General features: G+C 41.5%; 1 protein-coding gene across 4 annotated transcripts in view; it reads right to left on the bottom strand.

Moving 5' to 3' along the window:
- Positions 1-3,438: 3,438 nt before the first annotated feature.
- Positions 3,439-24,179, bottom strand: part of LOC310664667 (uncharacterized protein) — a 67,319-nt gene continuing 46,578 nt past the window's right edge. For 2 of the 4 annotated variants that reach the window (XR_014505024.1, XM_083414046.1), the window contains one exon: positions 3,439-4,248. Coding sequence is in view for 1 of the 4 variants with exons in the window: in XM_083414046.1 (XP_083270172.1) it covers positions 4,136-4,248 (113 nt within the window). In the remaining 3 variants the exon portion in view is untranslated. Of the gene's footprint in view, positions 4,249-8,143; positions 8,256-20,267; positions 20,350-24,179 lie in introns of those variants that run through there. The other 2 variants (XR_014505026.1, XR_014505025.1) reach the window with 2 other exon arrangements.

Below are 24,179 nucleotides of genomic sequence, written 5' to 3'. Positions count from 1 at the left end.
GGGCCTCATCACACCTAAATCTGGCCCTGCTCACACCTGCTACCCTGCCCAATTTTGACTCTGGCCCCAACTGCCACGGGCATGAGGCCTCTGAGGGGTTGAACTCCCTCCATTTAGAAAGGAGGGAGAAAAAGGGGGCGTTCGTGCTGGAGCTATGCTTTCTGCTCTTAACCTCTCTGCCTGGCTGGTTTTAAAGTGGGTTGGCCAATGCCAACAGCTACCATATTGTGAACAAGTGCCTGGGAAATAAGAATTGTTTACATCTGTAGGGAAAAGAGGCAGCCCTGTGACCATGCTTATGGTACATGGAGATATAGCTCTGCAGATAAGACACGCCATGTAAGGAGAAAGAGTAGTCTTGCCATCTCTCTCCACCCACTGTTGTTCTCCCATACAAAGTAACTATGGTAACCTTGCCAGCTTTCCGTTAGGCCTCTTCATGCTGTTACTGAATACTAGTTCATGGTCTGGTGTGTATTATGGAGGCATGGGTGGGTGATATGGAAGGAGCACCAGCTCAAGGCCTGTCTCCATGCTTCCTGGCTAGCAGACTACCAGTTTTGAGTTATTGTGCCTGGTCAAATGGAACAGATCAGTGGTCTCCTAAAACATAGTTATCCCTTCACATATTATGGTTTTCCTGCATGGAGTTAATGTTCACATAGAGAAGAAAAGCCGCAAACTTTTACTTGAGAAGGCCAGCACAAGTGTTGATTTTACTCTGGGAAGGTGAGTTGAGAAGCATACATGTGCAAGTGTTTTTCATCCTATGGGGGAGATTATCTCTCATTTGGAAAACCATGTGAATGCCATATGTGATTTGGCTTTTACTGCCTACATTAAATAGAATTTTCTCCTCATTCTTATTCCATTGAGTTGGCATCTCAACAAAATAATGCCTTCTTTACAAAGGTGCATGGCACACTGACAGTGCATCAAAGCTACTTTGGTATGAATCAAACCAGAGGTGGGAGTACTGTGATTGGCTAGTCCCTTTATCAAAGGCATCCATCAATACCCTTGGGCATTTCTCCGGATCAAAGGGCCTTGTGTTCATAAATTTGGTTTACTGGCAGTTCCTCTGTTCAGATTATGAATTGTCACTCTTGCTGCTACTGCTTCAGGTCAAAGATGACACAGAATCATAATAGTCAAAAGTTTTTGTGATAGTAACATCAGAAGGAGATCGCTGAAGTTTCAAACAATGTCCCTCAAATCCCCCAGAGCAAAACATGAAAATGTGATTTAGGAATACCCCAGGCAAATTCACAAGTTGAGGGGGAAGCAGCTCTCACTATTGGCTTGAAAGTTACAGTATTCCCCCCTAACATTATTACTTTGTTCTGACAGAATTATTCACTCTCAGGTGTTGTTGTGGGGTTTTTTTATTCCATTTGTAATGCCCTCTGATAGCTATCAAAAAGGAGACAAACTCAGGAACTCTTCACAGTTTGGTCTAGGCATTAACACCTGAGCAAGATTTCTCACTGGGTTAATTTATGTGTCATCTCCTTTTACATATATGTGTGTGTTGTTGTTGTTTTTTAGAAACAAATAAAAAGAAGCTAATCTAATACCTTTCACGGAATTACAGGTCTTCATGTGTAAAATGGGAGTAATATTGATTAAAACAGGAGAAATATTGATCTTTCTTTGTAGCTATTGTTTGGGATACTAAAGCCAAGACTGAAAATAGGGCAAGTTAACATTAGAAATGAGTCTGTAGTTAGTTTTTCACTCCTGGTATAATGCATGCAGATTGAGTAAGGCTGGGGACACTCTAAATCTTCAAAGCACATTGGAAGCAAACTACAGTGCTCAGAATTCTTTGAAGGTGTGTGTGCTTCAAATGTTCTTTATGTGCACACAGTCTCAGAGTAAAATCAGAGTAAATAAACTCTGGCAGTTTTGTGGGAGATACTGATGATTTGGGGATACTGGAGTTGATGGGAATACTGTGCCTTATTCATGTCCCCTGCCCTTTAGAAAGTGTGTTCCATACCTGGTGTACTAAAATAAAATAAAATTTGAGTAGTCAAGTCCTGAGGTGTCAGCTTTAGACAGAATTTATCTAAGATGTTAACAACATGGTTACAATATCATAATCTGTATGAAGTATTTGAAAAGGATATGAGGCGGGAGTTTGGGGAACAAACACAACTAGAGAGAGACCTGTTAAATGTTAAAGTAATATCTAAAATGTATATGTTATTGGAATGGGAGACAAAGGACAAACAAGAGAAATCTTCAGTGATACACTGGGCAATATATATTGGTGATAATATAGAAATGGATGCATGTGAACATTTATGAAATGTGGATATAAAATTCACAGCATGCAATACTTTAAGAGAAAACTATATGAAAATGTTATATAGATGGTACCTAACACCTAGTAGATTGGTAAAAATGTATAAATCCAAATTGAATATGTGCTGGAAATATAAAGAGAAAGAAGGTACCTTTTCATATGTGGTGGTCTTGTAATAAGGTTAAATCTTACTGGGAAATGATACATAAGGAACTGAAAAAGATGTTTAAGATAACATTTATTTAAAAACTAGAAGCTTTTCTTTGGGGAATTATGGGATCAGAACTACCTAAACAGTATAGAAATTTATTTATGTATGCAACCACAGCTGCAAGAATGTTATTTGCCCAAAAAATTGGAAGGAATAATAGATCCCAAAGAGAGAAGAATGGATACAGAAGTTAATGGGCTACACAGAAATGGGGATACTTACCAGGAGAATAAGAAATCAAGATAACTTTTTATTTTATTTTTAGAAAGGAGTGTAAATGGTTTATTCAGTATTTACAAACAAACTGCAAACAGATGAAGACATTGCCAGGATTAACATAAAAATCTGCAGTTTCAAAATATATATGGGATATATATGGGAATAAATATATAAAATAATATGTTGAGATAATTTGGAGTATGCAGGAAGATAAAAAGAAATGTAAAGAACCACAGAAAGAGGGGGGAGGGAGTCAGGGTTTGAAATGTTAAAATTATGATCGAATAATTGTTGTTATATATATAAATGAAATTATAAATAAAAAAGAGATGCAAAAACAGCGGTAATACCAGGGGGAAAGGGGGGCATAGAAGGGGCAAACTATATTTGTAGGTGAGCAAACTGTGCCCCACATATTAAGATCTCTGAAGCAAAATAACCATATTTGTTAATGGCAGAGTCCAGCAATGAGGGCAAAGCTTTTTGTTTAGGAGAAGCCCCAATGCTGGTGTTACCTATGACTCGAGGTACTCAAGCTCTCTGCAGACCCCTACTTGCAGACAGGACCCTTCCAGACCCCCACTTACTAGGTAAGTGGAAAGAAGGCAGCAGGGCAGCAGGCAGCAGGGAAGATTTGAGAGAAATAAGTGAGAAGTGCATACCACAGGATAGAGTATGGGCGCTTCTGAGAGGAAAGGGAGGCATGGAATACCAATGGTGGTCCTGAGGATGTTATGGAGGTGTGACAGGATTCACATATTGAAATTAGTTTGGAGAACAAGAAAACGCCTTTCAGTTGTGGCATCACAGGTATGGAATATTGTTCCCATGAGAGCCACCTGGCACCAAAACCAGTGCCAGGTTAAAACTTTATTCACATGCATTTTGATGGTTTTGATGTTTTTATTCCTTAGGATTTTTTTATTGATCTGTTTGTTGTGTTGATTTTGAGAAATTTTATGGGGCTGGGTGGTATTAATATTGTATGGGGAAACTGCCATTTTATTGTTTTTAGAAAGTTGTATAATTTGTATGTTTATGTAAGTCACCTTGAATCTTCCTGAGAAGGTCGACTAAACAATTTAGTTAAATAATCATAATATATTTTCCAATTTTTTAAGGAAATGTTTCATTTCTTGAAATATATTTGCCAAAATATCACTTTCCTGAGCCCATTTCCTAACTGAGATGGCATGAATTCTCCCATGTCTAATGGAAGAGAGCAAGCAACCAGAGGAAGAAGATACTACTAATATGATATTGATATAGATATATTAGATAAATATATATAATCAGATATATTTTTCTTTAGCAGGGTGGACTTTAGAAGAGCAAATGCTGACTTTAAAATAAAAAAGCCCACCTTTACAAAGTAATATTGTGAAGAATAGAAATCATAAACTGGGTTTTAAAATACCCATTTGTGGCATGCCGTTGTAAGGAAAGCAAACAAATAAAGAATTCTTGAAGAGATCTGCCGTTGGTGTTTGAAGGTCTGTGGCAGCATCTGAAAGACAAAAAGGGAAATAATTGATTAGTGGGTTTTGTTTGATCTGTTCAGGGATCAAAGGGACAAATGCTGTCTGCAAGGATGAAAGAAAGGGAAACTGCTCCCTGTACTGATTCAGTTATCTGCTTAATCATACACTCTTTATTGTGCATTAGAGAGTTTCTGCTACCTGACCCTGCCTCAAACTTTGAAGCAACAAATGCAGGGCCTAAGCACTTCCTGCTGTTGCTCAATAATCTCATATGAATTGGCCGTTGAAGAGTATTGTTGTTATGCAGATCTATAAGAGTGAGATGCTTATTTTCCAGAACGTGGAATTTCATTGCCAGCCTATTACGTAGCTGGGAGTAATAGGTTCTCAGCTCGTGAATGAGGGCTGCTTTGCCCTCATCTTCCCAATCCCAGGCGCCGAGAGTTATTTGGCAACCCCTCACGGAGCTTACAGTTCCCAGCACCCTTAACAAACTACAGTTCTCAATATGCTTCAGGGGAAGCCATGATTGTTAAAGTGGTACAAGCGTATGGTGTGTTTTTGATCTAGATCTAATAGGCTTGAGTTATAGAAGTGCTGATTTTGGGTGAACATAAGCAGAAATGTCTTAATGGTAAGAGCAGCTTGGCAATGGAACCAATTACATAGAGAGTGGGGGCCCCCTCCCTCATTGGAGTTCTTCTATTATCTGCAAAAAGGAAACATGCACATTGGATCTGGTAGCGTTATTGGTCATATTATTTCAGCTCTGCTTCAGAATCATATGCCTCATGTGCTTTGCCATCCCTTCTACTACATCGCTCCTTTGCATTCCATTCTTCTTTCCCAGAGTCTGGACAGTTTCGTTTTTTCTGACATAATGAAGGGAAAGCACTGTTAAGAATTAAATTGGCCAGGCTCATGACAGGCTCATGACAAAGCATCCAGTGGGTTTGTCTTTCTCTGTCTGTTTATAATCATGCATGCCTCCTCTTGCACTTATAGTTGCAGAGTCAAGGGTTGTGAGACTTAAGGAAACAATACTAACTAAGTTATGAGAGTATTGGCTGGTGACAACAAGGTCACATGGGACCCTGTGAGGCTGGATCCACAGGATGTCACAGTCTCAGGCTGCCAAGAGTGGTTAGGGTTAGAAGTCAATCCTGCTTAATTGAGCTCTCACCAGCTTTCTCTACAACATAGAAGTGAAACCCAGACGCTCTTCTTTGCCCGCAGATGGCAGAGAAAAGGCTGAGAGACACATGAGCACTACTAATAACCTTAAGCATCAAGTGGCCTGTTTTTGTTATTTTTTTGCTGCTCTCTAGAAATCAGTTGTAAATGCATTTTCCTAAATGTCCTTATTTATAATAGCCTGGATTGAATCCAAGGATGATCTTCTAGATTCCATCCATTCAAAGAATGGCTGTTTTCTGCCATACACTACTACAGTGTGGAATGAGAAAAATGAGACCAGCCCTTCAATCCTGTGGTCCCTGGGAGGGCATCCTAGGGGGCAAAGGATGTTTCAGATCTCCCCCTCCAAGGGTGCTTTGACCTCAGAGATCACAAGGCCTTTCCGCACAACTGAAGAAACCTCTGCAGCCCTTGCCTTAGTGTCATCAAAACATCAACATTGTTGGAAGTTGAAAGAGGTGTGTGCTGGTGTTAGGCTTAATTTTGTGCCAACGTGCTTCAGCAATAAGCTGAATTAGCAACAAGCTTATGTAGGCATAGAAAATCATATATAATTATCATAGAGGCTTCTCTGGTACTATTTTAAGCATTAAACCTCTGAACAGTGGTACCTTGGGTTACAAACGCTTCAGGTTACAGACTCCGCTAACCCAGAAATAGTACCTCAGGTTAAGAACTTTCCTTCAGGGTGAGAACAGAAATCGCACGGCGGCAGCGTGGCAGCAGAGGGAGGCCCCATTAGCTAAAGTGGTACCTCAGGTTAAGAACAGTTTCAGGTTAAGAGCAGACCTGCGGAATGAATTAAGTTCTTAACCACAGGTACCACTGTATTATATACTCTGGTTCAGGATGCGCACCATTAAGTATGAGGCTTTTAGAAGTATTTTAAATGTAACTGCCCGGCTGCTGGAACAGAAAAAGGGTATAGTAGTACAGGTACAAAAAGTGAGAGTCTGGTTGAGAGGGAGACGTCACCCAGTTTCACCTGGCCTTTTACCTGACACTGAGAGTGTATCTGTGATGTGACAAGATCGACTGGGAGAATCCAAAGAATCCATAGCTTTCCCAGGCCTCCAACCTAGTGAGACAACTATAGTAACCCTGGAGGCTGTGACGGATCTTGGGGTCTCAAATTTCAGTGCACCCTGTATGATGCCATACCCACCCACCTCTACAGTTGGCATACATCCGGAATTTCCTGGATATAACTGACAATCAGAAGCAGTGTCTGGGCAGAAATCGCTGAAATGTCTTGGAAAATTTGGACGTATGGCGAAAAAAAGCTCAGCAACTTTGACTGAAAAAAGCAAAAAGTTCAGCAACTTTTCTGTCCGGATTTTCACTTTTTGAAATGTGGTAACCCTATATTACCTTCCATTTTGCATCATAGTTGTGGCACCCCCACAACACCCCCAAGGCTCCATGCCTAGTGCGACTGAACTGATCACGCACTCCTAAATCCATCTATGCTAGAAGTGGCATACAGTATTTCTGCCACATCATTCTCATGGATGGATGTTGTTGAATGAAATCTCCTTGGATGGACTGGGGCAGGAAAAGATGAAGGAGCAAAGGAATGCTGCTCTGTTCTCTTTTCTGCCCTGCCAGCATGAGCTCAACAGAACACAAGGTACTTATGAGGTGATCTGCCTTCTTTAAAAGATGTTTTACAAGAATTCAGGCATTGTATAGAAAAAAGATGGCTGTCCCCACTGTTACTTGCATACAATCTCCTTGCATGTCATTCCATGTCATCCCTCTCCAGGGCATTTCTGGCTTCTTCTCAACCCTTGCAGTAGCTGCTGTGCTTTCTAGTTGCACCAAGCTGCTAAATCTTATAAAAAAACAAACAAGCAAATAAATAAGTATAAAGGAGAAAGGGAGAAATATTAAAGGCAGCCCTCAGGCCACCTCATAGAACTTGGCAGGAGTATAAATTTTGGAACAAGCCACATTCCAATCTAAATATTAATCCAGAAGCTGCAAATCAAGTGAGTTTGCTCTGGAATGTGGACACCTTCCTCCCCAAATTCCTCACCCTTTGTAATACCATCACATCAAGACTACCTTCTTAAAATGTTTCATCAATGCACATGTGCACAGTGGCAATACAGAGCTGGGAAGAGTCTGAAAAAGAAATGAAAGCTAAGGAAATGAAATCTAACAGAAGAAAAATCTCCTGGTTAAGCCAGAATTGAGGGCAGAGTGAAAAAGGAAGCCCAATGAAAGAAGAAATGGGGGGTTATTTCACCCCCGTAATAAATATAACACAAATGTTCAAACAATGTCAAACACAGATAAATAGTCCCTTTTGGTTCCCTTTTCCTCAATTATGCAAGATCTGGAAGTCTGAGGAAATGTTTGTTATTCCTTCTGAAACCAATCTTTCCTCTTTCTGTCATCGACCCAAATAAAAAACCTACTCTGGATACTTATTCTGCATCAGAGTAGCTTCAGCAGCTGTTTGATACTGATTGCCAGATCCCTTCTTAGTAACAGGAAGCCAGACAAATTCCCAAACTTCTTCAGTGTCAAACATGCCTATCTTCTCTTGTTAAAAAAAGAAGAACACAACCAGACAATTTCAAAAGTTTATATACCATCCAAGATTTCTCCAGTGAAAATAGGGACGTCCTATTTAATGATGATGATGATGATGATGATGATGATGATGATTTGCTATTTACACTCCACCTATCCTAAACATTAACGAACTTCACATACCTCCATACCCTCCAGCATTCCTCTGATGAAAATAGGGATGTCCTAAGAAAAAGTGGGACATTCCGGCATCAAATCAGAAACTGGGACAGCTTCTGTAAATCCAGGACTCTCCCTGGACTTGAAGGGTCTGAGATTATAAAATACAGTACATTATTTTGCATATTCTTACTTATTTGGTAAACAGTAATCACCCAGATAATTTGCCAGCATCACCATTCCCTAGGAGTGTTGATGGATGGTTTGTTCATGGCTTTGATAGCTTTGTGCTCATACCACATTTGAATCTTTTTCACATGACCGGAAAAGAAGAGAAACAAGATGAATAATTGATTTGTTAACATAAATTGTGCTGCTGGGCCCTTTAGTTGTTTTTGCTGCTGCAACAGCCTAAGACAGTCTTCCAAACATGCCCCCACAGAAAGTTGTGCAAACTCCCATTGGGAGGTTATTCCCCAACTAGGAGAGACAGGGCAAATCAGAGAAGTCCAAGGAAGAGAAGTTAATAGTTTGTCATAGCTTTCCCCAACCAAGTGCACTTCTGATATTTTGGACCTCAACTCCTGTCAGCTCCAGCCAGCATGGCCAGTGGTCAGGTATGATGGGAAAGTCTGGATGACATCAGTTTGGGGAAGTCTAGCTTATTCTGTTCTGCTTCCTCTGCCCTGATGTGCAATCATGACTAAAGTACTCCATTAAAATTTTATAAAAGATACAAAAAAGGTATGATGCTAATGATCTCCCTTCCTTCCAGAAATAACTCTGCTGCAGTGGTCAGTTGTCCCTCTATTTATTTATATAATGCATAGAATAACCAAAACACATAAGGCAAAAATTGTACTGTACTACTGCAAAGATTAGAGTAGCTTAACCAGGGATGAGCTGAAACTTCTCAAAAGAAACTTTCAGCAGAGGTAAATGCAGAGCTTTGTCCAGGTACGAGGTGAAATTTACTGGTGCTACCAGAGTTTATCCCAGTGGTGGGCAATTGCCACCCCCCCCCCCAAAAAAACCAGCCCATCCTTTAGACCATCAGAACATCAATCAACAATGTGAGCAACCAGGCAGGGCAATGGGGTGAAAGGTACTTCTTCATGCAACCTGGTCCCAAGTTGCTTAAAGCTCTGCAGGTCAATACTAAAAGCTTCAGCCGGGCCTAGTAGCATATTGGCAGCCCACCCAAGCTGCTCCATTGAGAACAGTGTAGCTAATGCATGAGAAGAGAAGACTCCCTGGAAAAGACCCTGATGCTGGGAAAGATTGAGGGCACAAAAAGAGCACGAGACAGAGGACAAGATGGTTGGACAATGTTCTTGAAGCTACCAACATGAGTTTGACCAAACTGCGGGAGGCAGTGGAAGACAGGAGTGCCTGGCGTGCTCTGGTCCATGGGGTCACAAAGAATTGGACACAACTAAACGACTAAACAACAACAATGCTAACGCACACTCCACTCAGGACCCTAGCTGCTGCATTTTGCACTAGCGGTAGTTTCTGGACACCACCCTTTTCTGGCCTGAAAATGAGGCCACAACATGGTGGAGAGAGAGGAGGCCGGCCCTAAATAAACATATTACTCTGTGTGGACTGCCATAGAACACAATACTGTACCTCTTTGCCATTTTAACTCTCACACAGCCACTTATTATTTAAGTTCTTTATAAATTGGATTTATTGATGGAGTTCTAGGCATTTGGTGAGCTTGGAGACAGGAATCATAAATCATATTCCTTCTTAAATGGAACAACCCAGTCAGGTGCTTGTTTGCTTGGAAGTATGCCCCACAGAGTTCAAGAGAATCTACTTCTAAGAAAGTGTCCACAGGTGTGAAATCTCACGTCCACTTCATCTTTGAGCATCCCCTTTTGTTTAATAATAATATGGGCGTCAAGCCTTAGTTTGATCAGCATTTTTCTTCCAGGTCAGTTTTTGTAATGGCATCAAGGTAGCATATGCAGTCATTCGCCCACATATTATTGACTGTACTTTGCCAAATGCAATTAGTAACCACTTTTATGGCTTTCGGACAAACAAGCTATTTTCAAACATCACAATGAGCTCCTTATTCCTGAGCTCTGTTGAAGTCTCAGTAGGATACATAGGAATTTGCCTTTAATTAGGGCTTCTAATAGAAATGTCAAAAGAAAGATGCAGCTTAACCTTAAGCATAATGGAAAATTAACAATTTGTTCAGCTACCATATTTTCCTAGAAACAGACCCCTTTTGATGTTGGAACGCAAATAAAGCAGGCCAGATCCCCTATAAAAGAAGGTTAACTCTCATGTCATTTTAAAATAAAGCTAAATGGATGAAACTGAAACAACCGTCTCTGTTTCTTCCCATGCCAAAGGGTAGAACATGCAACCATTTAAGCTACTGCATTGCTTTCTTATACATTGCTTTCTGATAAAAATCAAAGCATTTCATTCACTTTTCTGCTTTTCATGTTTGTTTATAATGTGTGAAGAAGGACTGAAGCTAAGAACCACGAGATTTGCTTTGTGTATTGCGGTAGTAGAGACAGATAAAGTACCTTAGAAATTGCTCATGATTCTGAAATGCTCAATTACCCATCATAATGAAGATACAAGTCATGAATGGGATGAGGGTTACTCACTGTATTGAAAGAAGAGCTTTGCAGCAGATCTCTCAGATAAAGGTCAGAGCCTTCAGTAGAGAAGTGCACAAGAAGGTCAGTGCATCATATCTAATCCCCACACCGGAAAATATAAGCCCAACAGACAATTGTGCACATCCCTGTTGACTCACCTCCTAGCCATTTCAATATGGTTAGGATGGCGTGCTCTACATAAAAAACGGTATTCCAGCATCTCAGACCAAACAATCATGAAATTAAGAATCCAAGTCTTTAATTGCCAGATATCCTGACTGTGAAGACGAATAACTAGTAATGTGCACCATGCACAGGTTAAGATCCCAAAACTGAATGGACGCATTGTGAAACTTCTCTTTCCAAAAGCTACCATGATAGGGAGCAGTTCAGAAAAAGTCAGGTTTTGAGTTGACTCTTGAGAAACCCAACTTTCAAGTTAGTGTTCTGTCCACCAACGCCTCTTGGGAAATGCCCCCCCCCAACCAATTCCAGCAGCAGCATTTGCGACAGTTCAGCCTTGAGCAATACAGTAAGGGACTCCTCCAGAAAGAAATGCAATTGAACTGTAAAATGCACCTTCACATAAGCATGTCGGCTCTCATGTGAGCTGCACCTTGTGAAGATGATCAGCAGTAAAGCATGTTCTCCTTCTTGGAGACCACATGTTGCGATGGGTGCTAACAAGACACCCCACTGTTGCTGGGCCACCACATCCATTGGTTCCTATCTGTTGCTGAGGAGATTTATATGTTGCCGTTTTGTGATTGACAGCCATAGCTTATATATATGCCCTGTGCACAGTGTTGAGCTTCCTCTTTTCGCTGGATGCATCGGATCACCCGCCCTCCCTCCCTATTTTAGGCTGTTTGCTTGACCTTGCTATGCCTATCATGGGGTCGTCTGCTTTGGGGCAGGGGCCCGGTAGGAATTTTGTCCATTTGGCTGATTGGCTGATGCCATTTGGGTTTTGCCTACTGCGTAGCAAATCATCGCAACTTGTAAGGTTGTGGTTAGGAATTGGTTTTATTAATTTGTTGGTCGAGGGGTACAGATTGGCTGTGCCTGTCCCTCCAAAATACTGCTGCTGCAAGGGTATTCCATTAAAGGAATCCAGGGGATCGCCATGCTTTTGTCCGAATCCCTGTCAAGGGGCTAGGGCCACGCAAGAGCCCATGGGAGCATTTGGGGAGAGGTGAGGCATGGTACCCAGCTCTGCCTCTCTCCCCAAAATGTTTTCCCTTTCTGACTTTGCGGGCGGGCGAATGTCAGTTTGTCCCCATGCGGGGGCAGATAGTCACAACCAATGCCCAAGCAACCACTCACATCGCTTGTAATTTTAATTGTGGCCAAAATTATGCCAAAAACCTTAAACTAAAATTATGTGTCAAGTGTGCTTTATTTGGGGTGGCTTGGGGACCTCGACGCGCAACACACTATCTTGTGTCTCAAAGCCTGTGAAGAAAGGCATGCCAAGCGGCCACCACCTCACAGGCAGAAGTAAAGTGCCTCACTAGTTCCTGAAGCTGCCTGAGAGTCACACCTTTGGCCTTAGAACAACTTTCCAGCCTCTTTCTGGAGGTCAGCAACTTACTCTAAGGAAGGCAACCAGTCTCACTCACCATGTCAAATTGGTGGCTGGCACCTTCATTTTTTTTACAGCTAAGGGGAAGCCAATATAATCTGCTCATTCCTTAAATTAATGTATTTAGGGCAAATATTGTCCTTAAGTGGCAGGGCCTGCAAAAAGCAAATTATTGAGATAATAAATGACACAAAGCAAACCAGCCTTGCCTTGAGGATCCACCATATCTCTATGGTGGCTGGTATCCATTGGGACTGTAAGAGCCTAAGGCAGGAAGCCAACAGTAGGTCTAATCAGAGCAAATAACAGGTGAAACCACAGCCAATGGCAGGCAGAACCAATTAATTATGGTTTTGTCCCCATCCTCATCCCTGCTGTGTTCTGCAAGGACAACACTCAGAATAGGAAGGAGGAAGCTGATAGCCAGCGTCAAGCTGACACCCCTAGACTGGTTGTAAGTATGAAGCTAGGCAGATGGGGGTGGCTGAGGGTAGACTGATGTTGGTGAGGTAGTGCCTATTTGCCCTAATGGACTGGTCTTCTCTCTCTCTCAAGCACATTTTGGGCTGCACAGGGGCCGCAGGGAGGATGTTATAGGAGCAGAAGTCTGTTCCATTCACATGCAGACACCACTGGATTTCACCCTGATAAAATTATTATGGCATAAACTTTTGTGGACGACACTTCACTTTATCAGATGCAGGAAATTATCTTGGGACTGTGGTCTAGCAAAAGCACACACAATTCCAATTAGCTGTGCCAAATTCCAGACTGTTTTGAGGATTGTTTTGTACAGATTATTTGCCCTGTTGATTAAACTGCCTGCAAAGCAGTCAATTTCCAGATACAAGTAGAGTCCTGGAAATATTATGCAGCCCGCAATTTGCCAGTTGTCTCTTGACAAAGACCGAGAGTAAGCCACTTACTACTCTTTTTATACAATGAATCACTTTTTCCCCCTTCTTGCAAAAAGGGAATCGTCTAATGAAAATTCAAATGTATTGCTTTCCAGGATACAAACATAAGCCCAGGCACTTCATATACTCTGTAAATAAGCCTCATTTGCCGCACTGTGTCAGCTAACAAGTGATTTTAGTTTTACATGCAAACTCCAAGGGGAAATTTTTCAAATAAAAACAGGTAGCTTCATTTCACGTCCAATAAGCAAACATTTTCAAAATATTTAGACATCTGTATATAATAGACTTTATAAACTGTTTGTTCGGAAGCGTAAATAGATCTCTCGGTGTTTGAGTTACCGTCTATGTTTCTCATTGTAGAAAACAAAACAAAAAAATTCTACCTACAATGCAAAGCCACATGTCGTATTCTTCTTTCCTTTATGTTAAAGGTTTTCAGAGTCAGGCCTTTACAAGGCAAGGAAACAACTTCTTGTTCATGAGGCCTGATTCACCAGTGTGGTGGTGACCATGTGGGTGGGCACTTGGCAGTGCAGATGCATGGGTTTTACAGCATGCAGAACAGCGTGGAAAGCACTTCCTTGTGTAGTTCTCAAAAATGTATGGGGACACCAGCTGGTTCAGAATGCAGCAGCTGGGATATTGGATATTGACAGCAAAGCACTGCAGCAGTTATATCCCACCAGTTCTCAAAGATCTCCATGGAAATTCATGGAGGATAAGGTTACCAATGACTACTAGTCATGATAGCTATCTTATACCCCCTAGTGTATTGGAGATCTGTACTAGGCGGTCAGTTTGTTTCCAAACACCATCCAAAGTGTTGCCCTGAACAGTTTGGTTTCTGTGTAGCAGAGGGTGCAATCCCATACAGCTACAGATTCCCAACTGGTACAGCACCCATTTGACTTGCATAAAAGCAGCCTCCAACCCATAGTCCCTGCACTTGTGAATATGGTTGAAGAGAGGGTGCTAACTCTTGTCCAGGGTGGAGGCAGACCAGGCGAAACAGAGAGAAATATGCACATGTGCAAGAACAATGAACATTTGCACAGTGTTAAGACTACAACAACCTATGATGCAGTGTGAATGCGTGTAATACATGCATAAGCAAAAACATTCATGTCCTTTAATGGAAACAGTTGGCAGAATTGAAGAAATAGTGAGGCCACCACAGTTCATATGAGACAAGGCTGCTTCACTATGAGTACATCTGCATATGAATGGTCAACCCGGAAATAAACGTTATTCCAAACTAACCCTTATTCATAGTTCCATTTACAACTGCAGCATTCTTTATATTACCTTCACATTTTTGAGCTTATCTCCACAACCATGAGTGACAGAAACACTTTTAATGTGTGTGGTTTTTATTTTTTTAAAAGTATCTCAGAATTATAACAAGAAGTCGGGGGACACAACAAGCCACATCACAACTCTGTTGAACCCATGGGCCATGTTGCTCACTTTTGACTGAAGGAATGATTAGGACAACCACCAGCTCAATTTTTTTTCCGTAGCTAATTTTGCTACTTTTGAAAAGAAATATATTTTATTCATCATCGTATCACTTGGATATCAAGCTGGCTCCCTTTGTGAATCATTAAGAGTATGCCTTTTGTGAAATAATATAAAATCATCCACCAGAGAAAAGGACATTAACCGCTTGTGCTTTGGAGCCAAAACTTATCTAAAAAGAGTATTTCTACCAGGCTAACTTTTACTTATTTTGCTTTGATATAGAGGGTGCCAGCATCCCAACCAGAGCCTATGGAGGGTGGGCAGGGGGGAGGAATCTCATTTGTTAGCTGCCTGAGAAATACTTACTTTTTAACGAAGTTCACTACTTAAAGACTTTACATGGTATGATATTGCTGGGAGCTGGAACCTGACACCCCCTTCTCCTGCCTTGCCTTTTCTTTCTTCACATATTTGCTTTTATCAAGTCAGTTTTACTCAAGTGACACTGAAATATGGAGATTTTTCTGATCCTTTCTTTTTCGAGAAGGAGCTTATCAGTTGTAAAGCCTACATTTTTTAATGTGAGCTTTGATGTTAACAGCCCCAGTGCTTTTCTTTCTTATTTGGGGCATTAAGTTCAATTACATATTCAAAGTATCTGTTCAGTGCTTTTCCTAGATTTTTTAATAATTCAAATGGCTAAGGTTTTTTTAAGGTCTCTTTCATCGATGTTTCATATATTTTAGATATGTGATTCAGGTTTAGTCCAGTCTTTCCTATCCATTTTTCCACTTTAGTGGCTAATACTGACCAGCAGTGAATACTTTAGTTCAGGTTGTTTCATGCATGTGGAGTAGCAAGGAATCTATGGAGTAAAAAATAAAATGGAACAGCTGGAATAGTCAGTACTGCCCTGAGTATGTACACTCATTTCCCAAGCACTTCCAAGGAACTGTGTCTCCACAGCAGAAATGGGGGATCAGTGGCCTGCAAATATTTCTCCCAATTTACCTTGAATTTTCCTGTAAGCAAAATCTGGTGGAGCTCAGGGAAGGGCAGAAGCCCCCTCAGAAACTTTATTCTCCTTATTGAAATGCATATGGCATTCATTTTATATACAGTGGTACCTCAGATTACATACGCTTCAGGTTACATACGCTTCAGGTTACAGATTCTGCTAACCCAGAAATAGTGCTTCAGGTTAAAAACTTTGTTTCAGGATGAGAACAGAAATTGTGCTCTGGCGGCGCGGCTGCAGCAGGAGGCCCCATTAGCTAAAGTGGTGCTTCAGGTTAAGAACAGTTTCAGGTTAAGAACGGACCTCTGGAACGAATTAAGTACTTAACCTGAGGTACCACTGTAAACACACAAACTCTTTTGGCTTTCCTCTCAGTTTTTTGGGGGTATTTTGCCTATGAATTGTCAGTGTGAAAGCCTGAAGTCATTCCAAAACTTCAGACAGAGCTCAAGCCACTGTTAGCCACTGTAATCGCTAGTTTCCCTCCTTCCAAAACTTATCTTGTGGGGTGAAGGAAAGGGGGACTGATAGCGGCTGAGACCTAGTCCTTACGTTCTCAGTTTTCTGGCACCAGTGAAGGGTTCCAAGCATACTCAGAATCATCCATTGACATTAGACACACGGCTCAAGCCGTAAACCAGGAAAGTTGGAAACTGCGTATCAGAAGTCACCCATGTCTTATGATGTCTGCTATGAGGCTTCCCAACAGCATTCCTGCATCACAAGGATTGGTTTAGGAAGAGGGTCTTGTACCAGACTGAGCACATAACTTCAAGGGCAGGGGGTGGACTCAACATCAAATGAGCTCAGGGAACAAACTCATGAAGCCACCCTTCCAACCCCCTCCGTTATGAGGTATCCCTTGCTCCAAATTAAAATTGAAAAGGTTATCTTAATGTTACTGTCTGACATGAGACATAGCACCCAGAAGGGAAAGTTGCTTCTTGTTGGGACTTTGCTCTGGCTTCCAACCCAAAGGCTTTTTAGCTCCGAGCAGCATAAAAGGGTAGTTCACCACTGTAGGAGCCTCCTGCCTCCTTTGCAGATTTACTAGTCACAACACTGGTTTTTGCCATAATCCTGAATGTATTCCAGCAAAAGACTATACAATTGGCTGCTCTACAGCATTCATATGAACCTTCCAAGAAAGTTTTCTAAAGCTGGAGTTATTTGCACAGTCCCAGTGCCATTTTGATTGCACAGTGTGCTCATATTGGCATTGTACTTGTTAGGAAACTTTTCAGAGTTTATCGGAAATACACATTAATAGTAAACAAGAACCGAGATTGGCTATGGCTAGATACTTGCAAACTGTCCTCCCATAGGCAAAAGCTCTTCCATAGCAGGGACTATGGGACTGTGGCTGCTGATAAGTTGGAACTGCATGGGCACCCCTTGATTCTATACCTGCCAACATGTGTCTCATTCACAGGAAGAGGATGAAGAGCTAGAAGAGGAAATGGGGAAATGTTGTTGGCCCCATTCGTTTTAGCATTATACTCATTGAAGCTGGACATCCAAGCATGGGTGTCTGAACATGGATGGTCATTGAATGTGGATATCTTACAAGTTCAGAGCTAGATGTGGAACTCTGAACACAATACTGCCACGAGTCTGCATGGAGCCCCTTTCATGGATGAAACACATCAAGAAGCACTTCAATGTTTCATTCTTATTTTGTACCATAACATTTATACATCACTTGATTGGGGCGGGGGGGGGGGACTCAGAGCAGTTTGCAAAAAAAACACAAAACAATAAAATTATCAGTAAGAAAAATCAGCAACAATAATTTGAAAAGTTAAAATAGCAATAGACTAAAACAGATTAAAACTCACACCAACTTTCTAAATATCTGGGTTTAAATACCTGTCCCTGGTTTTCAAATACTAGACATTACACAGGAAAGACACAGACGCTACCCGCAGAATATAGCATTTACGTTAGATGCTGCTGGATGTGGGATGCAATAATTAAATAATTGGGAGTGGGGATGTGGCAGGGGAGATGAGAATAGGGTGATATAGGGGCCCAACGTGGGTCTTGAGGTGAGACTTGAAGGAGGTCCAATGAAGAGAGAGAAAGCTGCTGTTCTGAATCTAGTGAGCAAAACAGAAGAGAGGGAGATAGGAGAAGAAAGGAAGAGTTGAAAGTCACCCCCCTCCCCTCAAAAAAACCAACAAGCAGCTATGGTTTACCATTTGGATTGCATATTTTCCACAGTATAACTAAAGCTTTTCTTTACGTATGAGGTATCTGACCTGCTGTACAGAAACAGTGTAAATCCAGTGTCCACACAATGGCCGCCATGTTAAGGATAGGATGCTTAAACTTGCTTGGGGGAAAGGATGTGGAAACTTGTAAAAATGGAGGCAGTGCAGAGACTTAAGGGTAACTGTTAAATAGTGGAAAGGAAAATAGTGATGTAAAGGAAATACATGTTTAGCAGAGAACTGCTTAACTGCTGTTACTAATACTTTGTGCATTTGTGTAACTTGAAAATGTGTTTTCTACTGGAAAGTTTACTTTGAAGTGATGAGCAATCTCAAAACAATACAGTATTGAACAGGAGGGGAAATCCTAGTTTGCTTTGCTTTGATTAAACAATTGTTCACATAATGGTTACTGGATTAATTGCACAATTATTTAATAAATAGCCTTAGGGCCATGTGATGAACTTTTTTTTCTTAAAAAAACACCAAACCCTTAAGAATCAGACTCACTAAGCAATTCTTCTGCTAGAGACTCACCACTGGGCAATCATTAGGAGTGGAAATGAGTGGTTTTGTATTATTAAACACCTCTCCAAACTCACCTATTAAGTAAAGCAGCAAAGAGAACGAGGATAAGCTAAGTCTTGGGCTTAATGTGCTACTCTTTTCCCAGTAAAAGCCTTTAGAAGGACAGAAAGCTAAAACAAAAGCAGATTTGTAATACAGCATCCCATCTGAATGAAGCCCCCCCACCCCGGCCGGTCTGGTGCTTTATTAAAGACCAGGACATACTCAATACAAAGAGTTCCCTTGCTCAGATGAATACGCCTTTCACAATTTGTTTGGGAAGTAGGAAGGGGAGGAAGGGGAGGTTAACACACAACAACAGCAGCAGCAACAACACAAAAAAGTCCATTCATGGGATGAGTGGGGAGGGAGGGGAGTCTGAGGAGATTTTGCTTCATAACTCAAGTGAGAACATTAGTGACACAGAGACCTGCTTAGAAACCTTAAAGTGTGTTTCAGTGTTTAACAGAACAAGTCATTAACAGATATTCAGGCTCAAAACTAAGGCATCTGCAGAAAAACGTGTAATGACGGACCCTCACACAGCATTTGTACTTTCCTAACAGCGCAATAATATGCACTGCTACTCAGAAGTAAGTTCCATTGGATTCAATGAGGGTTCCTCCCAGGTAAGTGGGTATAGGAATGCAACCCAACAGCACAATCCTATACATATCACCTCAGAAGTCAGTCTGATTTCAGAAAGTGGTAAATTGATATAGGATTTCAGCCTTCATCTGTTTCACATAACCTGATAAGTAGGTTTGAGATATATAGGGTTAGCCTACCCAAAGCAACAGAATGCTATTCCATTGACCTCTTTGCTTTACTTGTTTTAAAGACAGAGAGATGTGCTTGCATACAGGTGGAGACCATTTTGCATGGGGGTTCTGTTCCCCACATAAACCCAACACACCCATGCCGCCCTTTTTGGGCCACTTCCAGGTTGGCAGCGACAAGTGTATGCTTGATCGTGCACCAATCAGACGTGCCTAAAATGGTCACTACTTGAAGATGCTGGTGCAACCAAACCAGCTGTGTTCCAATAGACCCACCTTTGTCTGTGATGCAAGGATTTCCACTTGTGCAATGGAACTTTCTCCTCCTCTTCCTTTCCCCATGCCGCCTCTGGGGGGTTAGGGGGGAACCCAGAAGAGATTTTGGAGGTGTGGGAGGATACAGGGAGAGGAGAGGGAGGAGAAGTTCCATTGCACAGCCAGAAGTCATTGCAGTGGCAGGTAGGTACTTCACTGGATACTGCCCATTGTTTCCTCTTTGGGGTGGGGGTGGGATCTATTTTTGTCACCATAACCTTCAGTGAATACTTCTCTTTTCTGAGGCAGTTGTGTTGGCAATCCATATGAACCAGGAATCGTGTTGCTATACTACCATTATACGGCTGATGGCATTATTCACTTGCACAGTTTACACTATCCCACACCTCACCATCCATGAATTGACAGGAAATGTATGAAGAGGGGAGGCTGCACTACATAGACTGCCTTTGGTGATGTAGAACCCTAATCATGCAGTGTTCTAAATAACCAGGGTAACCTAAACTCATAGAGGAGATTCCTCTCTTTCTATGCTTCCCAATCCATGGATGAAGAGAGTTGGAGCCACGGGGTGGGGTCTCACCCCCCACACACAATGTTAGTTGATTATCGGTACATAAAATTATGTGGGCTAATAGAACTGACTCAGTGGATTAGCTGGTTGGAGAAATACCTGTGACAACATTCCATTCTTACCTAAGGAGCAGCTTTCAGGATGCTGCTAGATTTTCCGATGGAGGCTTCCTGGCCTGGAGTTTTCAGATGGGACTGATTCACCACCTGTGTTGGAAGATAGGCACCTGACCACCATCATTCACGTCCAGCTCAGACTAGTGTAATATGCTCTATGCAGGGCTGCCATCAAAAGTAGTCCATAAATGCCACTGCTCATTTGTTGACTCATCTTGATCATCCTGAACATATAACACAATTTCTAGAAAGCAGGAAGTTGCCATTCCCCATTTGCGGTAAATAGTGAGTAGTTTGTTTACGCTGAGCTTAATTACACTCAGAAAATGATTGCAGAAATTCAGTATAACATCCTGTTGCAAACAATAAAATTTAAGTTTTAAGAAGTCCGCATGTATTGACAAATAAAATACCTTTTTGTCTTCAGCATAGGGAATTAGGCAGCAGTTATAGCAGGCACAATTAATATGATGTGGCATTATTTGTTGTAATCTACATGGCATTTTGTACCCTTTCCTAATCGTTCTGATGCTCCAATGACCCAATAAAAGCCCAAACCATGTTGTCTACAATTTTGTCTGCATCCCTGCTTGACATCAACAAAAATTACTGTATTTTTCATTACTTTGGCACCTTTCCAGTTAGGAAAATACAAGTCTAATGTGATTTCTTTATTGGCCCATAAATGCTGCCAGTATGATTATACATGAGACCTCTCATTTCATATGCTAACCCCAATCACATTCTTATATTTTAGTAATTATTATGGGTCAGCAAGACTTGATCGGGCATTGTGGTTTTTCCATATGAACTTCATGCCTTTGTGACAAACACATGCCTTGATGCAGTTTAGCTTTGTTAGCCCTTATTATAAAGAAATCAAGAGTAGGTATTATAACAACATTTTGCATGTTGTCACCTTGGTCTTTGACGTTAGGGTGACACCAGACTTTTGCCAACAAAAAAAACCTCTAAACAAAGGGAGCTGCAAAAAGTTCCACATTACATCCCCTTTGTTTACCTTTTCAATGTGCTACCTCTTACCTGTTCACAGCTGTTTCATTTTATCATCTACAGCTTTAGTACCCTTTAAAAAAATAACCAGAGGCTTCTTCTTGAAGTAATCCCAGCCAGGCTGGGCGATATGATGAGTTATAATCATAATTATTATAATGAGTAAGGGCAATACTTCACGGGGGGGCCTTTTCCACATACCATGCCCTATGTCTTAACTGAAACATATTTGATATACATATTCACTCATGCTGATGGTAAAATATTGACTTTGTTTAATGAGGGAGCACTACCTATTAGAATCTGAGAAATGCAGGACACTTCATATTTTAACACTAACCATTAAAGATATACTCAGTGAGATTCTGTAGAAAGTTAAATCGTATACTTCTAGTTCAATTAAGCCAGTACATATTAATAAAGTGCCATCTGCATCCTTTAAAATCTACTGGTTGCACTCAAACGCTGATTTTTAATGTAAAATGATTGAGCACTTGTTCACCTTATTCACTCAGAAGGATCAGCCTCTCTGATGGAGGCCAGTATCAGATATTTGAAATAATAGCTCTATAATTGGGCACTCAGTCCCCACACACAATTAAAATCAAGTGAGCGGAGCGAGGTATTTGCCCAACCACTTCAGTTGTATCGGCCCACATGATTTTATCTACTGATATCTGCTAACATACAAGGGGTGGGGAACCACCCTGTGGCCCCAACCCTCTCTGTCCATGCATTGGAGGGCAGGATTGTTGTGCAGGAACGCCTCATGGAATCTCCCTCATTTGTGCAAGGTTCTAAATCATGGGGAATGGGGGCTTCAATATGTGCAGCAGACTCCCCAATGCACACATCTAGTTTGTGGACGGCAACAGGTCCAAGGGATAGAGACAATACAAAGGGGGTGGGCAGTGAGGGTGGCCCCACTTTACCCCTCCCACATTTATCTTGTGCAGAATTATTGGCAACAAGAAACCAGAAGTTCATTTGTATGTTCTCCATGCCAAGTCATCCATTCCCAGGCTTATGTTACTCTATAGTTTAATGGCTTTAGGGCACACCTAGAATAAAGCTTTACTAAGTTAGCGTATTTACCAGCATTTTGAACTTGAGTGAGCATCTTTCACAGGCTAACATCTAACCCATTAATTTCGTTTCTGTGGAATTTATGTGTTTTTTTCGTGCAGGCACCATTCACTTTGCTTTTACTAAGGTGATGACAGGATTTGCATTCTGGAGGTTATAAGCTGCTCTCATAAACAACTACACTAGTAGCCATAAAAACGTATCTCTGGAAAAACTCGGAAAACAAAATGCCAGCAAACTAACAATTGGCTCCAAATGTTCCAGGAGGGACATCTGGGAGGCAGCCAAAAGAGAAAATGTCATAATCATATGTGTCTTCAATTATCCTCACATCAACTGAGTAGATGTATATCTGGATAATGACAAAGGGACAACCACAGTTCTAGATATGATGAATGATTTGTTTTAGAACAATTACAACAAGCCTTTGATTTAATTCTGAGAGGTGCCCAGACCCTTATTGATGTAGTTGTTGCCAAACCACTCGGAAGCACCAACTGTAACACTGTATTAAACTTAACCAGTTTGTGTTCTTTGCGATGGGACAAGTGCCCATGCTTTGACCTAGCCTCCCCTAAGACCTCAATCCAGAAAAGAACAGGCTAGGGCTGCAGCATCATGTCTCAAGGTCAGTGTGCCCCTCTGCCCGTGCCCTTCAGGGTCTTATGTGTTTGGCTGAAAGGGACTCCAATGCAGCCACGTGTAGCAGTTCTCAATAGCATGGAAGTCCTATACACCTACAGTGGAGGAAGACTCCATTTTAGCAGAGAATCCAGGAAGGGCTTAGCATTGAATCCTGCTGAACTGAGCAGGCTTTTCCCTCTCTCCCTCCCCGCACTCCTCATCTGACGAGGAGGGCTAAATCCTACTGCCTTGGGAGAATTGCACAGCCAGTGCAGGATTTAACCTCATCTTCCTTCCCATCAACTGACAGTAGGTGACTGTGGTTTGGGAAAATAGCCTGAAAGGCCAATTGGGGCTTCCTGGCAGGCCAAGATTTGACCTGTGTGTCTAAGGTTTCTCAACCCTGTGTAACTCCACCACTTACACTCTGTTCCCATAACTCAAACACACAGGAGAATGAGGACCCATGTAAGGAACAACCTTGGGTTATTTTCTTTGGAATCCCTCCTCCAAATCACTGTGATTGGCTTACTGCTGGAAAACATCCCACTATTATTAAAAGTTGGCCTTGTACATCAAAATACCCCCTTGTCTCTCTTCCACACCTGATCTCCTCTTGAGCTCTGAGAGTTTTCCTAGTTGGCTTGGTTTGTTTCTCAGAAAACAAGGGGGGGAGGTTGCATATTTAACTTTTTTGAAAACCTGAGACAACAAAGCTACTGCGAAGGTTGGAAACTCCCTGTTCTGCCTTGACAAGCCTTATTAGCAAGCAACCTGATTTGGGAATACCTCAGACCACCACAATTTGGCTTGTAATTTGGAGTACACAGACAGAGCCAATGCACACCCCTAATATATGCTGCTTTCAATACAGATATACCATTCTCAGTGGGAGATCCACACCATGGAAGTAAAACCATCAAAATATATGTGTATGTTTCCTTAAGAATCAGTGATAACACACCACCAAAAAAAGTCCAATATAATCAGAAAACACTCATTAGTGTTTAACATGCATGCAAGTGTGACAAACTATCTTTATAAACTATAAACACCCTCAAGAAGCTTTAATAATAGAAAAGCTATCTGTACCCAAATATAACATGACAGTACTGTAGCACCAAAAGAGAGAATGAGAGAGAGAGAGACCAGACAAAGACAAAGTTAATTAGTGAATGGGGAATCAGAGCCAAG

Source organism: Podarcis tiliguerta, assembly GCF_965153285.1.
Source record: "Podarcis tiliguerta genome assembly, chromosome: 1".
NCBI lineage: Eukaryota > Metazoa > Chordata > Lepidosauria > Squamata > Lacertidae > Podarcis > Podarcis tiliguerta.
The sequence above is the reverse complement of the archived record's forward strand: the minus strand, read 5'-3'. Positions and strand labels throughout refer to the sequence as shown.